This window comes from Sander vitreus, chromosome 5 (assembly GCF_031162955.1).
Source record: "Sander vitreus isolate 19-12246 chromosome 5, sanVit1, whole genome shotgun sequence".
Lineage (NCBI taxonomy): Eukaryota > Metazoa > Chordata > Actinopteri > Perciformes > Percidae > Sander > Sander vitreus.
In genome coordinates this window covers 19,671,269-19,687,992 of record NC_135859.1, presented here as the reverse complement: position 1 = coordinate 19,687,992, position 16,724 = coordinate 19,671,269, and the positions used below count along the sequence as shown (strand labels likewise).

At 41.1% G+C, this 16,724-nt stretch overlaps 1 protein-coding gene across 4 annotated transcripts in view; it reads right to left on the bottom strand.

Moving 5' to 3' along the window:
• Positions 1-205: 205 nt before the first annotated feature.
• The window catches only part of ccser1 (coiled-coil serine-rich protein 1), a 137,206-nt gene continuing 120,687 nt past the window's right edge, over positions 206-16,724 (bottom strand). For 2 of the 4 annotated variants that reach the window (XM_078250902.1, XM_078250903.1), the window contains exon 11: positions 206-5,394. In XM_078250902.1, the coding sequence (XP_078107028.1) occupies positions 4,597-5,394 (798 nt within the window). In that variant the 3' untranslated portion in view covers positions 206-4,596. The remainder of the gene's footprint in view (positions 5,395-16,724) is intronic. The other 2 variants (XM_078250905.1, XM_078250907.1) reach the window with 2 other exon arrangements.

Here is a 16,724-nt window from a genome sequence, read left to right as displayed (position 1 = left end):
TTTATTCATTCTTTTCTTTAGAGATTTGTGAAATCTACACAGCGTGAGAGATGGAGCCTCAGTCCCATAGATTCACTGCTTTAATATTCCACTGCTCTTTTTTGGTGGTGGCAGAATCCATGATTCATTCTCATTGCTTCAATGCGTCCAAAAAGCCAGGCATTAGTGATGGACAATCAATAATCAAATCATAATCTCCACTAAATGTTTTCATCAATTTTATTTTTATTAAATATTAACAATAAGGAGACAGTGGACAAAAATCTTTTGATAAAATAAATCTCATGTGAACAAACTGAGTGACAAAAAAAACTATGTTGGGCAAAATCTGAAGAGAAATACTTTGGGTAAACACACACTGCAAGGGTTTCTGAACTTAGATAAGCCCATCAAACAGAGCAGACGCACATATACTGAGAGGCTTATGCCTCGACGCAGAGGTCCAGGGTTCGAGTCCGACCTGTGATGATTTCCTGCATGTCTTCCCCCTCTCTCTCCCCTTTCTCATCTAGCTGTCCTATCGATTAAAGGCAGAAAAGCCAAAAAAATAATCTTAAAAAAAAAAATGTTCAGAAGGACCATGTAAAGTGAAAAACGACTCTATGAAGAAAGTTTTTTTGTTGTCCTCCATGTACGGTATAGAATGATTATCCCTAATGAATTTGTGGGCTATAAGTCAAAGGCTCACAGTGTGAGTCTACCCAACAGTTACTAAGACACAGACTTCATCCTGTACTGAAAAAGCAGCTTAAATAGATCACTATCCACTTTTCTGGCACAGTTAGGCAAAAGATTGCAAAATCATGTCTTTCAAAGTCACCTCAAGCAGAAATAGTCATAGTGCAAAGGCTGGATTTCAAAGAGGGGAAAAGTTAAATCAGCGACCCAGTATACCTATGAGTGAGTCACCTGGCCTTTACATGAAATATTTATCATGGGGCCTAAGTTTAACTCTGAATGTATTAAGTTTGTCAGATTTGTTTTCTGATGTGTAACTAGAGCCTGAAACGATTTGGTAATAGCTCAGACCTCCAGTGGCATTTGACATTTGTCAACAAAAAAAATTCACTTTTTTGTTGTGTTTTAATCTGTTATGTGCCAACAAACGATGTATGTGAACCCTATTCTTAAGTGCCATTTACATGAGCACAAAGTGTTTGTGTTCATGAACAGTGAACATCAACAGTTATAATAATTTATGTACAATTATACAGCTCAATTTCATTATTACAGCAATTCCTAAAGAAAATAATAATTAGAGTAAGCACATTAAAAAGCTAGGACAGTATATATGTGATTTCTTAAAATTATAATAACATTATTTCATGACCACTTTATTAATTTGTTAGTGCCAAGATGCTTTTAGGAAACTGATTATATAGCAATAAATATAAATAAGGCAGAAAACAATAAATAACTTCCCAAAAAAGAAAATGTAGTGTCTTAAATGCACAACATGCTGCTAAGTTAAATGAAGAATTGAGGTTTGTGAGGTGTGCCCACTTCATGATTGCAGACCCTTGTTTCCCAGCAGTGAAATTCAGCATCAGTTCATTCTTACAATTACACAAGCATACATGTCTTCATAAGATATCAGTGACACAGTTGAACCGCCATCTCAGATGTGGCTTTTTTCCTTTCATGATATGTCTCATAACCAGCAACCTATCTTTGTGGTTTCCCAATTTTAAACAGTTGCCAAATTAAAATCTGAGTAGGCAGTACAAACAGAGCCAAAAACTCCCTTATGACATTTCACATAGTATGATGCATGCATTGACAAGGGATGTAAATAGTATTACTTAAGAGGTCAGCCAACGACACAGCATTGTCACCCTTCACATGTAAACAAACCAAGCAGGGAATGTTTAGTTCATATTACAGCTGCAGTTCTCAGTCCAGATCCTCTGGAGCCACATTACTGCTGGCCGTCTACTAGGTAGTTAATTGCATTTACCAGGTGTAAAATGACTCCCTGATTAGAAAGCTGGAATGCAAATCAGGCCCCAATGCCCAGGACTGAGAGCCACTGAAACAGAGTTGTTATAGATACACTGTATGAACAATACAAGCTCTGGGTAAGTACGCTAAGCAGGGGAGAGAGATGGAGAGACCTGGGACATGATAGTGGGGGAAGGAAGATAACTGATTGAAACAGAGGACAGAAACAAAAAGAGCTACTGAGTTTGCATGCAGTAGAGTGGGTTCCTGGGGGATAGAGGTAGGGAAAGATATAGGGAGAGATCGGGAATAAGTAGTGGATAGATGGAAAAAAGCAGAAAAAAGGGTGAAGAAAGAAATAAGGACAGAAAGATAAGAAACAGAAAAAAAGAACAGAAGAAAAAAGGGGGATAAGAAAGAGGAAATAGTGTGCAAGTAAAGCAGACTGGAGGGAGAATTGTAGTTTCCACCAGTGGGCTCATAACTGTCTTCCTTCAGTCTATTCTTCACCTCTACCAGGTCCTTGCCTCATGAGTTGTACATTACAACACCACCACCACAGCCAGGTGCTGTTTAAAGACAAACAAGGTCAACAACTTCTCCAAAATCTAACATTTTCTATAGATGCTGGGAGCGTTGAACTTCTGGCCTGTACTTAGCAGCAGCGCAGGCTCCCACCTTATGGTTGACATTATGTTTACCCCAAAGCCTATGTGGGAAAAAAGGGCTGTTCCACAGTCTATTCAGTTCAACAGGGTAAATACATTCAACAGTGCAGATTGAAGAGATTGTTATGCAGTCCAGTTGTTAACAGATCTAAAAAATGTGAGAGGGGGGGGGTTCTCTCACTTATCAAATTGTTACCAAGTTTTGTCCCAAAAGTGTGAAAAATGTTATACAACTCAGCAGATCATGGCAGTTACAATATATGTAAATCTCAAAAGGTATGAGTCCTACTATCCAAAAACAACATAACTGCTAGCCTTATTATACCAAATGCCATCTTGTTCGGTCCGTTTTTCAAAAGATAACGACACATCGGAGATTATAGGGATAAAAGAAGGCTAGGCTACAAGGACTGGGTATCAGTGCAAAACTCAGTGCTAATGCTTTTCCAAATAGAAAATATTTTCTGTTTCGTTCTTTTCATTATTTGATCAAGTAAACAACTTTCTGTACAGTATTTGTTCTATCACATGCTTCCCTAGACAGAATCAGACTTTACTCAATTGATGCCTCAGTAAAACTGTGTCAGTTAACTGGAATGCCATTATTTTAAACATGTTTCCTTTTGAATCCTTAAAATGGATATTGATTTTGTCATTTAGCAAAGCACTAGTAGGTATCTCTGTTCAATACCCAGCTCTAAAGAAGATTTGAAGGGCTTCATTCCAAAACCTTATACTTTTTTTTTTTTTTGACATTTTAGAAAAAAATACATAATACTGGTTGTGCCAAATCTTAAATCTTGTTCTGCACGATCTTATTGTCTGATGTGTTTTGATTTTTTTTAGCAGAAGGTTTAGTAGAGCTAGTTACTATTAAGTGTAATTTTGTCATTATAATTGCCAAATTATTCAAATGGCAGATATCTAATTTTAGAATGAAACTCTTCATTTCTGTACTGTACTAATCTAACATTGCATGATACACATGGACTCTTGTATATAATGTGGCTAATATTGCAATATTGTATTTCTATAAAATAGTGGTCCAGTATTAATCAAAAAGTACTTATATTATTTACTTTTTGTTTTTTTAAAACACTCAACAGGCTCATGTCTTAGAGGTTTTGGTATGTTTAATTCTCTTCTTGAAACACTGAGGTGAGAGTTGATACTGAAACATTATTAAAAGACTCTGAAAGTCACCCAGATCCCGCTTTTGTTACAGTACAAAATGCTCACCTGTATTCTCTTTAAATTGTAAAAAGCATGCAGTAAAAGGGTTGTGGATGTGGATGTTCATTTAAACATTTGTCTTTTCATCTGGACTTCTGTCAGCGGACCTCAAGGAATGAGGAGTTGATCTGATGTAGGATTTGGCAATGTGAGAATATATCCTTACCAGCTCAGCTTATGGTCAGTCCCATAGTTCAATAAGCAGCACATGGTTTAACTTTTAAAAATGGTCAAATACATAGATAAAAAATCTTTAACAACACAAATACATATCTCATCACTGTGTTTAGGTTAACGCCCTGTTATTTGTGCAGATTGTGAGGCTGAGATATCACAGATGAAGTCTCTGTGTGAGAGTGCGTATCTAAGTGTGTGTGACTAGGTCTGTGTATGTGTGCATGGATAGCAGGTTGTATCTCTATGCACTTTGTGTGTCTGTGGGCGTAAGCACATCTAAACTGTCAGCATGACAAAACGTGGGAGTTCTGATAGACGGGTGAGTGCCTTTTTCATACTCACAGCCTTGCATATGAGTGTGTTTAGGCGAGCAAATCTTAGAACAAAATGTCAGCAAAGGGTTGGTCTGGATTGTAAAGAGGGACAAGGGTGATTGTTAGCGCGTGTGGTTATTAATTCAGGGGGAATTGGGACAATGGATCACAAGCAACTTGAACCAAAGGAGCAGCAGTTTTTCTATGAGGTCACACATAGAGTCGCTCAAGTCAATATGAATGGTGTAAATGTTTGTGTGCCCTCAACTGTCTCTCTGCGTCAGAGCTTGCAGTTCGGCAGTCTGTAGGGAATGTTGGAGGAAGACATTTTTACGACTGTAGCTATGCAGAGACAGAGGGCCTCGAGGTGGTTGTCCTAAACGACCTGTAAACGTGGAGGAGGAGGAGGAAGATGAGGATGGAAAAGGAGGTGGTGAGGCTTGGATGGATGATGAGATACTTGGGGAGGGACTCCCTCTGCTTGCAAGACTGTGGAGACTTGAGGAGGCGCTAGCCCCGACTGCTCGAGGGATATGGCTTGGGGTGGGGTGCTCTCCTCCTCCTCTCCTTGCCCCACCTGACAGACTCACTCCACCTCCTCCTCCTGGAGTTAAGGACTCAGAAGAGGAGGACACCCCCTCTGGCTGCCGGGAGGACAGAGATGGAATTGCGGTGTGATTATCAGCCGCTGAACCAGAGCCTGGGCATTGATTTGGAGTAAGGCCCGGCTGTGAAACTTGAAGCTGGGCTGGAGTGGTAAGTGAGGCTTGGGCTGACACTGCAGAAGTGGAACAGGACAAGTTGGAGGAGCCTGAAGCCAGATTTGGAGCAGGGCCACGGGCTGTGGACTGTGCCAAGATCCCCTGGCAGTAGCGCTCCTCCCTGGCAGTGTGTCGTTCAGAAGCAGGAGGGCGGCCGTGCAGAAGTGGACAGTGGTGGGGGAGGTGCTGGTTACAGAGGTCCCCTCCGAGTGCTGCCCCCAGACCCCGCGCTGCCCTTCGGTCCCTTGAAGCCAGGCTGCTGCTGCTGCCTAGTCCTGACCACCGGCCTGGATGACTGGTCTGAGAGAGAGGAAGACAGAAAAAAAAACACGTTAAAGAGACTTTACCATTTACTCTGCTTTCTGAGTGTGTGTGTGATGTGGAGCTGTTCACTAAACAAGGGGAAAAGAACAAGAGGGAGAGAAAGAGAAAGAGAGAGAGAGAGAGAGAGGAAGACAGACAAACAGGAAGACAGGCAGCATGAGAGAGAGCACTTGAGTGTTCAATATAGATTGTTAATTGGGTGACATTTGGAGAACGATCTCACTGGGCTCCTGCAGCTTGTTCTAATTGTTTCTAAACCAACCGGAACCCTGCTCACTAAAGAACAGACACACACATGCAGAGAAACACACACACCCATACAGAAACAGGACGACGTAGCATGCATGTACGGAGATGTGCACTCAAGGTACTATGCACAAATCCCCACTCACAAAGCAATGGGATCTCACTCTTTCCCTCACACACACACACACACACACACACACACACACACACACACAACGGGGAAGATGGCACATAAAGCTTGATGGCAGAAACGGGAGCCACCTGTTCTCTTTCACACTCCACTGCACCCCTTATGCAACATATCTCATCACTGTCCCCCTTTTCTCTTTCTCTCTCCCTCATACACACACACACACACACACACACACACACACACACACACACACACACACACACACACACAAATCCAAAATCACACTGGGACCAAGTGTGCAATGATCACTAAAGTAGCACAATCTCATCTGACACTGAACCTCATGGGAAGATAAGCTGGCTGTGTGTTTTCTTGTGCTGTGCTTATGTATGAGTATGTGTCTATGTTATTGTATATGTGCACATACTGTATGCAACATGGGTGTCGGCATGCATTTGTGCCTTTATGTGTATGAATGTGATCACGTGTTTGTGCATGCAAATTCATGTTAAAAGTTAAACATAAAAGTAAACGTAATTACTGGGTCGAGGCTGACGACAGAAATTTGGTGTGAGAGGTAGAAATATAATTAGCCAGAACACAGCTTACTGAGTAAGTACAGTATAACAGTGGCAATGCTAAGCCAATTAAACTGTCAACATGAAATCAAATTAAAGAGGGGAAGGGAGAGAGAAAGTGGGGTGATCATAAAAAGAAGCTCTGTGTGTGTTACCAATTATGCTCATTGGACACAGAAATGTTAGCTGTGATGTATAACTGTGTCAAAAGCACTTAAAGATAAAACAAAACCCTGAAATTGGGAGTTAGTTGTTTTGTACTAGAGATACCTAACTGCTGATCCCTCAATAACTCAATAGAACCTACATGTAGTCAGGTTCTTAATCTAATCTTAATCTAAATTATTTCACTTGCCTTCATACCGATATGCGTTGCAGCCATGTAGGATAGTGATGTCGGGGTTGGTGGGAAATCTGACCTCAGGGGGCGAACTCGGAAATTCCAACTTCCCATATCAACTTGAACGCACCATACAACAGCAGATACTGCTGAAATTGCAATAAACGTCACAATTCTCTACGCTGAAGTTGCAAAAACACTCAGTGTTTCCGCAGGTAACGTTTCGCTATCACAGCAAAAAATAAAACAAAAGCAAAATAGTAGTTACTGGATGCTCAGTTCTATGTGTCCGAGAACTGCAAGGAGAGGAAGAGGGAGTGAGACGGTTGGGTTGGGCCGATGGACTATGGCATTGTCCATCGCCGATGGCTGACAGTTGTCAACACAACTATAAAGTGTGTGAAAATGTTATTTTCATGCAGTATAAAGAGAGTAGTACTAACTTTACTATGCAGTTGAAAAATGCTGTCAGTTGTGAAGGTTTCCAGCCCCTGAACACCACCAGACTTTTAATATCTTATTGTGCTATTTCTAACTTTTTTTTCACATTTGTATTAAAGTATGAAAAGGATTCTATGAGGATTTAGCTGTGACTGTGCTGGGCTTTAATTTAGTCTGCGGTATGGAGTACAGGATGGGGTAAATATGATAAGTAAACAATGTCCTGAAAACAGTAGAAAAAACAAGTGAACCGGTTCAACCTTGCTTTGCTCAGTTGTTGATACTGATATTCATGATTAGGAAATAAAACGATTTTCTTTTATCGTCTTACTTTAAAGATAAAGTAGAGGGAATTTCTTGTTGGTTGTTTGTTTTTTTTATCTTTTATGGCTTACACAATCTTGTAAACCAGTTCAAATGCTGACTAGACATACATTACCTTTGTTAAAATCTTAATCTGTCCATGCTGCATGTCGCTGAGGCTTGTATTTCCCAACCTATAGTACACAGGAACAGTTCCTGACATGTTCATTTCATCACTGATATGGCTTTAACAGCCAAACAATCTTTAAAAGCTCAGTCTCTATGTCCTGTCATGTCCTAAAAATAAAAAATAAATAAAATCACACCACAGAGCTCTGCCAAAACATCAAACAGTGTGTCGTTGTCTATACAGCTTACTTAAAGAGCTCGGGGAGTGCATCTCTGCTTTCTAATAGGCTCTAATGGGCGGATAAACACTACATGACTTCTTGCAGATTGCTTGATCTAATTAGGAAGAGTGAGAATTTTCATTCCAGCCAAATTTCCTACATAGGGGTGCTGTGAGAAAACACAAGGGTATTGCCACAGTGTTGAATATCCACTATGGTGGTGCAGGTTTATGTGACACAGCTTAATCAGGGCTGAATCTCTAATCTTATAAAGCATTCTGTGGTGTTTTTCCACCCTCAGATATTTGAGAAAACAACAAAAGGTAAGGCGAGAACAGTTAGATACAAATTGGCAGAAAACTTTGAAAGAAGCAATTACCAGGCACAGTACAAAGAGTTGGTTGTAGAAACATATGCTCTGTATCAAAGGGGCATTGCTGATTCAAGTTTGGAAGAAAGAAAAAAAGAATCAAATACAATAAATCAAATGCAACTAAAAACTGGGGTAAAGCTGGGGCGGCGTATGCAAGTGCATAATAAGGGCAGACAGACAAGAGAAAGAAAAAAGGTCAAGCACAATGAAAGAGAAGACTTAACAAATGCATAAAAAAATGAGAAGATAGGAGATAAAGAATGAGAAACTGGTGAGAAGGTGATTAAACACAAAGATAAAGAAAAATGAGAACAACAATAGAACAGACAGCAAGGCGCAGACCGAAAGAGAGTAGGTCTGATTTACAAACTCAGGTGTCCTTTCTCAAGTACACGCTCTGCGGCAAGCAGGCTGCCTCCTCTTCTGTGACATAACGGCCTGTGTGTGTGCAAACACTCTGGAGTCTCTTTTACACACACAGTCCTAAAAATACACACACACACACACACACACACACACACACACACGTAGACCATAGACCTAGGTAAATCAGAGTGATTTAAGGGGGCCCTCTCCTGCAACCTTAGTTTTTATTGAGCAGTGAAGAACACAGCAATGTGGTAATGGACAAGTTTGCATAAAAGAGCTCCTTAAAACCCTAAAACATCCCTATACAACATTTGCTATTGCCCGTCTTAGTAATTTTTATACTGGGAAATAATAGAGGGTGGCAGATTTATTCCCCCACTTGTCTTCCTCTAAAAGAAACTAAAACAAACTAATTATTGAGAACAGAACAGACTGTAGCAAGGTGTAACACAGGCCCAATGTAAGCAGAGTACTCCTACTGTAACTGCAATCAATCACACACCATGGCTTAGTATCCCTGCACCCACACACCTAATTTTATGGGGCTGAAATGCATTGGACCCCAAGTTTCCAACTCTTCACAGTGACATTGGAGAGGTAAAAGTTTGTAAATGTGAATTCTTTATATTCTTTGACACCCACATACTCTGTGAACAAAGTAATCCTGTGGTTCTTTGAAAGTGTGAAACACCGGGGTGTTCAGTTCGGATACAATAACAATGCAGTACACCCACACAGATGGTTCTCTAAAATCCTATTTAGACTATAATCAAATACATTTTCCAACCGTGGTGTTTGAGCCCAAACCATCCCACCTCTTTCTGTCTACCTTTATCTTAACAGACAGTCTCATTCATATTTGTTGGTAAGGTGCAAAAACCCAGGACACAGACTCCAAAGACAAATAAGTATTCTTAAGTTCTGAGGCAGTAGACTGTCAAGATCATTTGAAGAAGCCTTAAAACAAAAAACTTTCTGAAGCGCTACAAGTGCTGTACAGTAAATTAAAAACTTTCATTTCCTTAGCTCTTGCCTGGACAGTATCATTGAATATTCACAGACAAGGTTTGTACAGCAGAGTCTCCCGCATCGACTGAAGGCACTTTGTGATAAACCTGCAATAAACAATCAAACAAGGGGTGAAACTACAGCCTGAGTCTGGTGCCTCAAGGCCATAATATACCTTTACTTTGAACTTGAAGGTTTTCATCAATACACAACCCCCGTAGGAAGTGAGTCTCTTGTACAGCCTGTAGCAGCATCCTTGCTTTCCCCTCCGTCTCTCCATCTTGACTTTGTCGTAGTCTTCCATCTTCATCTCCCCTCTATTACCTGCCTCGCCTCACTATTTCCCTATACGGCTTTCCCAATTTTCTAACCGCTGTCTCACTCTCCACCTGACCTATCTCTCTGATTTTTATGTGAAATGTAACTTATATTATATTATCTAGAAAGCTGCAACAGATCAGGATTACTGATACCAAAGTAAGAACAGGATAGGACAGGACAAAACAAGTAAATAACGTTAGGGGTCAGAATTAATACAGTGAATTACTAGACTGGGCAGGAAGTGCAGGAAAGGACACAGAAACAAGAATGAGACAAAAGAAGGAACTTCATAGATTTTTTTAAATAATTGCCAAATATGGGGACGGCCTGGTTGTTGAAATGGACATTGTCTTAGTTTTAATGTACATTTAATAGGCTTATATCGTTTGCCGATGTGTGCTTAGTCCTTGTAATTGTCCTTTTACTGAATGCTAACAGGATAAATGCTTTTAACTGTGGGGGCATTTGAACTTTGGAGGTTACCTATATTAACAGTAAAGACAGGTTGATCTCTGACAGCCTGATCAGGACCCTTTACAAAATGAGCTGAATGTGTTGTCCAGGAAGTCCAGCAAGCATAAACAAAGCCACCAAGTCTGCTCCCCTTCTCCGTCTGTCTCAGTGTTCTTTCCTTCCCTTTTTTCCCTCTCCCCCCCCCCCCCCCTTGACCTCCTTTCTTTTCTCATCTTTCACCTTCTCCACCACTCTGTCCTTCCTTTTGTCCCCTTTTCACTCTTTCTTCATTATGTAACTTGGTGCTTAAGAATGCCAGCGGCAAGAAGGGCTGAATAGACCCTGACAGCTGGAGAATTGATGGTACGCTACTGCAGTCTGGAGACCATACAGAGAGAGAGAGAGAGAGAGAGGGAGAGAGGGGGGGGGGGAGTGGGAGTGTGGTGACAGTTAGGGGTTAGAGCTGAGATGATGAAGAGAGATGGAGAGGACCAAAGTTGAGTTTACGTCGCTCCAGCTGTCAATCCAGCCCACACTGCAGCAAACTGCCAACCAGCTGGCTGGATGTGACTTCCTGGACCTTTCTGCTAAATGCACACACTGAGAGGCAGGACACTAATGTGATGCACTGCACAGCTAGTAGGCTCCCAATGCTCCCAATGTTCAATCCTGTCACTGCACTACTGCAAAATTATCGACATTAGGCTGATGTTATATTGAGCAATTGCAGCCAAACACAGTAACCTACTGCAACCCACAAGTACAAACAGGGTTGTGTGTGTGTTTGTAACACGATAAATATTTAGACTTACAATACCTCAGCCAGGGCATCTCCACTGCATATCAATGTGGCTGAAGGCCTGAATACATTACAATGTATTTTGACTGAGTAATCTCCTGCCGATTTCACTGCAAAGAAATTCGGAAAAGAAAACAAACTTATTTACAGCAATAGCCTGGGGGAAAAGTTGCAAATCTTATAACCATACATGAAGCACATAAACCATCACATGCACTCCCACATGTTTAAACACACACTTGGGAGTGGCATGAAGACGCTACTTGAACTGGTAAAGGTTACTGCAGTTACTTAAGGGGCACATTAACCATTGCTGCTAACTTGATGCCTCTGTGATATTCCAGATCTCACAATAGCTTTGATGTTTTGATGTTGGTGCACAAAAACATAATTTTGTCTTTCTTGTCTGGTCCAAAGAATTCAGATTTAAAGCACATAATACACACAGTGCAGCCCTGTCCTCTGCTAAGCACCTGGGGAGAGCCGGATCGGTGTGGCAAATAGTGTATAATCATAATGCAAATTAGTCCACCACGTCCTCTGAACGATTTTTAGTGACTTTTAGAGCAGCCAGTCACCATTGTCCCTTTCAAAGCAACTAGAAATATTGATGCCAACATTATTGACCAAGACACTTATGGACAAGAAGAATTAAGCCAATAATGATTTTAGCCAACTTAACTGTCAACAACAAAACAAAGGAGAAAAGCCAAGTAGTTCTTGTTGCTGACCACCTGGAGGTACTTGATACCATCAAAGACAGCATAAAGGAACACTAGTGGGGCATTTGGAGTTTCAGCAACATTTTAGATTTGTTTTTTTGACTGCTGTTGATACTGTGTGTGTGTCTTACAGGCACACAACTGATTTACAGCTAATTATATGTTGCCTAGCAACAGCAGGATGCCTCTCACTGACGTCTCAGTCAGACCTTGATCACAGCTGCTGGAGGCGGTAGCAACATCGCAGTTCACCTCAGTTTTGAGGGGCCCAAGTGATCACCGCCTAAGACTGGAGTTGCTGAACTCGGGTCTGATCAGGGATTCCTAGTCACTACTTATGATTGTCGATGTTGGAAAGCGTATGGCCCCTGCATGGACTTCAATTCCTCCCAGAGTGAAAAAGGCAGACTGACAAGTATAGAAGCCAGTACCATGCTGTGGCCAGGAGGCCTAATGAGCTTTCTTGAGCAGCTCTGATGGGCATAGCTGCTGAGGTCTGGCATTGCTCATCAACCACCATCCCCAACAGGTCTGTGTGTGCACGAACATACGCATGTGTCTGTGTGTGCGTGTGTGCAATCATGGCAAAACTCATCGACCACCAGCCTGTGCCAATATGCTTGGTGAACATTGCCCAAAACCACAAGTAAGTGGAGGGGGATGAAAAAAGAAAGGTGAGTAAACAAGTAACGATGAGGATAAGAAAATGAGAGAGGATGGGAGAGATGGGAGGCAGAGAGTGAAGTTAAATAAAGGAGAGTAGTGGTAGCAGAGGAAAAAAATAAGAAATGAGAGAAGAAAAAGGTGAAAGTAAGTGGGAGATAAGAGAGAGAGAAATGACAAATAACTAACAAGGAGAGAGCGGGTCAAAGAAATAAAAGGGAGGGGGTGACAAAGGTAACAGTGAGGTAAAACAACAAAGGAAGAGACGAGGAGAAGACAGCAAAAAGACAGTCAGATGGATGAGGGAAACAACGGGGGACAAAGTGAGTGTGAAAGGTGACAGCACAGACCCAAAGTTAGAAAGATAAAAGAGACAGATAATTAGAAAGCTAGAGTAGATGTCGAATGGAAGTAGTAAGTAGTAAGTAAGAGAAACTGTTGGAGTCACTTCAATGGAAAGCTACATGGCAGGGAGGTACATGAACTACTCTAGGAGCAACTAATGTGTCAACAACATCAATTTTAAAGGGTCCCATTGGTATACAAAGAAAGAGGCTTCATTTCCCAATGAAACTCTGCTATAATATCAGTCACAATGTAACCTTTATTCTGACCTTCCCTAAAAGCTCAGCATGTGTACTGTATGCCAACCACTAATGCAACTTCAATTTCTAAAGTGTATATAAATGGTTGTCATGTGCTGCTTCTCATTTTGGCTCAATGGGATTGTCCGCCTGATTTAACGCCTAATTTAAGTCATAGAAACGTAATTATCCAAAAAACAATTACCCATTAAGCTTCAGAAATCTATGTATCCATGTCACCCTGAACATAAAACTGCCTAGTATTGCAATCCAATATTCGACTCAACAGCTGATTCAATTAACAAAAATGGAGAAACATCCCCATATCCATTCTTGGATCCTTAATCTATGTTTAGTTATACAATTTGATATAACCATTTACAATTAAGGATATGCAAAATGCAAAACAGGAGAGAGCTGCCATACAAATTCTGTCTAATCTGCTTTCCTATCCAAAGACATGCAGGTCAGGGAAATTGGAAACTCTACATGGCCTGTAGGTGTGAATGTGTTTGTCTGTCAACGTGTGTTAGCCCCGTGATATATTGGCACCCAGATCAGGTGTAACTGACCTTGCTCTAACCCAGACAATCCACCCCCCCGTGACCCTGCGCAGGTTTAGTGCTTTAGTTAATGAGTAGAGAGATGTTTTACCAGGTATGCTGCAAACAAAAACTCCACCTGATTTGAGCTCCACACTAGCACATGAGGCTAACCCCTCCTTGTGCACTTCAACTGTAACTGGATTGATTACTGCTGCACCTGGCTCCCCCAGGTGTCAACATGGTCCCCACTGGTGCTGTCTAATTATTGAAGAAGCTGTGATCTATCCTCAGCATTACTCTCTGCCTAATATGTTCCTGTCACTACTGCTCACAGCGTTTCTATTCCTCTAGATTAATGTACTGCTCCATCAGTGCTAACCTTCCACTCATACTACATTTCAGGAATGTCACCAGTGTTCACTTAATACCTTAAACTGACGCTACAACTTCTATCCTAACCTTACATTGTGTAAACAGTATTGTTTATGGAGGGTTATCCTCACAATAAGGAACTCTGGCCACACCAAGAGTTGGACTCTTGTCAGTGTACATTCCCTTGGCTTGACGTTCCTTGTTTAGCTGAGATCTGGCAGTATACCTGGGATTATTCCACATTAATCAGGCTACCACTGTTGGCTGGCTTCTCCTTCTTCCACCAGTCTCACCCTCTAGGCTGCGGGGGCGAGAAAGCTGTCCTGTCCCACTCTATGCCCAAGGCTTCCACTGTAACCCCTAAATTGCCTGCTGCATGCCCATTTATCATTGACTTTTGCATACCTGAACATTTTATTCCACTTCTCTGTAACTTCTCTAAACTTTTAAACCCTGGCTATTCCATGCCTCTCCATCTGTTATCTGTGGTCTAAATCTAAACATGTTATTTTATTTAGACTCACTGTCACCATCCAAAAATGCACTCTCATCTTTCCAGTTCCACATAAGAAAATTCTCAAGGACCGCAACTTTGTAACAGTTGTTGGTTACTGCTAAATATGTCTGCAGTTCATATGGATGCCTCAACAAATTAAGATTGTTATTGAACACTTGTTTAATAAATATTAATGGTTGAGATAATAAAACTGAAGAATTTGTTTGTCATGCATTTATTTATTTCAACACTGCATGCTTACAATATCTTAGTATTTTAAATTAGCAATTAATCACAGCCCATAACTGTGATTAACTTGATTACATTTTTTTAATTGATTGACAGCACTAATATATATAGTTTATATAAAATAGGCCAAGTGTTTAAAGTTATAGTTGCTTTCAAATGTCCAAAATGCCTCTGACAACAGGCTCATTGGGATGCTGATATTTGAGAAGAAGTAAGTAAAGGGATTGTTTTCTTATTAATTTACTTGCTAGTTTTCATGTGATCAACAATAAGATGTTGTGGCCAAACAAATATGAGTCTAAGGCTGCGTTCACACAGCCCTCGTCGGCCGTCCGACGGTCCGGCAAAAACGCAGGTCTTTCCATTCATTTTGAATGGGGGTAGTGCGTTGAGACTGCGGCGGGGGTTGCCGCAGGGGGGGACACTCAAAAAAATGCAGCGGGCCTGCAGCGAAAAGTTGAGACTGACTCAACTTTTGGAGAAACGCAACCCAACGTCACACTGCGGAGGCCAATCATGTAACCGGCGATCACTGCCTTTATCACTGCCAGAAGAAAGTTTTAAAACACTATGAGGGTCAAAAATGAAACACAAGCACTGAACTGCCCGGGAGTTTGTGTAATAGCTGAATGTTTCCTGCGACAACAAAGCACTCGCTATGTTTCGCTCGTCTCTTTTCTTTCTCTCCTGTGAAATAAGCTGCCTTCAAGTGCGGTCGGAAACGTCAAAATCTATAAACCATCTGATGGAAAACAGTAATTGTGAAATTAAAAAAAAGTCTACTTGTGCTTTGTTGGGGGGGTTAAGAACACTGTATTCCCAAAGATGTGTACATCTAGATGTACATGATGTTTTCTGTTTGTGTGTGTGTGTGTGTGTGTGTGTGTGTGTGTGTGTGTGTGTGTGTGTGTGTGTGTGTTTGAAATAGCAGTGTGGTTTGTGACACAGTGGTGAGCACTGATGGAGCATGAAGCTGATGGGAGCCAAAAGTATTTTTCTCGGTCTGTGTTACTGATTACAAATATTCATACACCCCCATGCAATTATGTGCTCATATTGCAGCAAGTACACACACATGCATGCTTGTTTAATTGCCTGCCTTATTACGAAAGCATATATACACACACACACACACACACACACACACACACACACACACACACACACACAACTACACTCCTGTCAGTTGGCACAGCTGATAAGCTGCTTTCCCAGTTACTCATATTGTTCTGTGTGACAGCCCAGGAGAGCTGCGGGAGAAAAACTGAAATTAAAAAATGAAGGATGAAGAGCAAAGTACTAAAATAAATACATAGATTTCCCTTCAGATATCTGGGAGGCCTGATGATAATGTTGCAGCTGCCACCTGTGTCATCACACTGAAAACGACTGACTGCCCTGCTGCACCTACACTCCACTCAACAAGACAGAGAGAAGAAGGAGGGAGATGGAGAGATAACGTTCTCCCACGATACATTTTGGCAAAATATTTAACACCAGCTGCTCTGGTGGATCCACTTAGTGGTCAAGAGTAAAATGGTGACATTTATAAAAACGGGAAAATGTGTTTGATTGTAGAGAAACCCTACATTTCCCTATTCTTTTTTCCTGATGTGCTGAATGGCGAAGTTATTTTGCTTTACCGGCAGTTTACATAATCACCCAATGTCTGTGAAATACATCTGTTTCCTATAAAAACATTTAGTATTTTTTGACATCTATGTAGCATACAAGTGAACAGGCTAGTTTTGGTTTCCATTTGCAATGAGCTATCAGAAAATCACCATACAGGAGGGCTATAAGTTACGTGGAGCTGCCACAAAAGAGTTGCCAAGGAGAAAATATATGAAACTGGAGCTTTATTTCCAATAGCAGCCTAAATGTAACATCAAGATATACAGATGAACATTTTGCTAAGAAGCTAATTTTTGTTGTTCATATGATCCTCAACACCTCAGTCA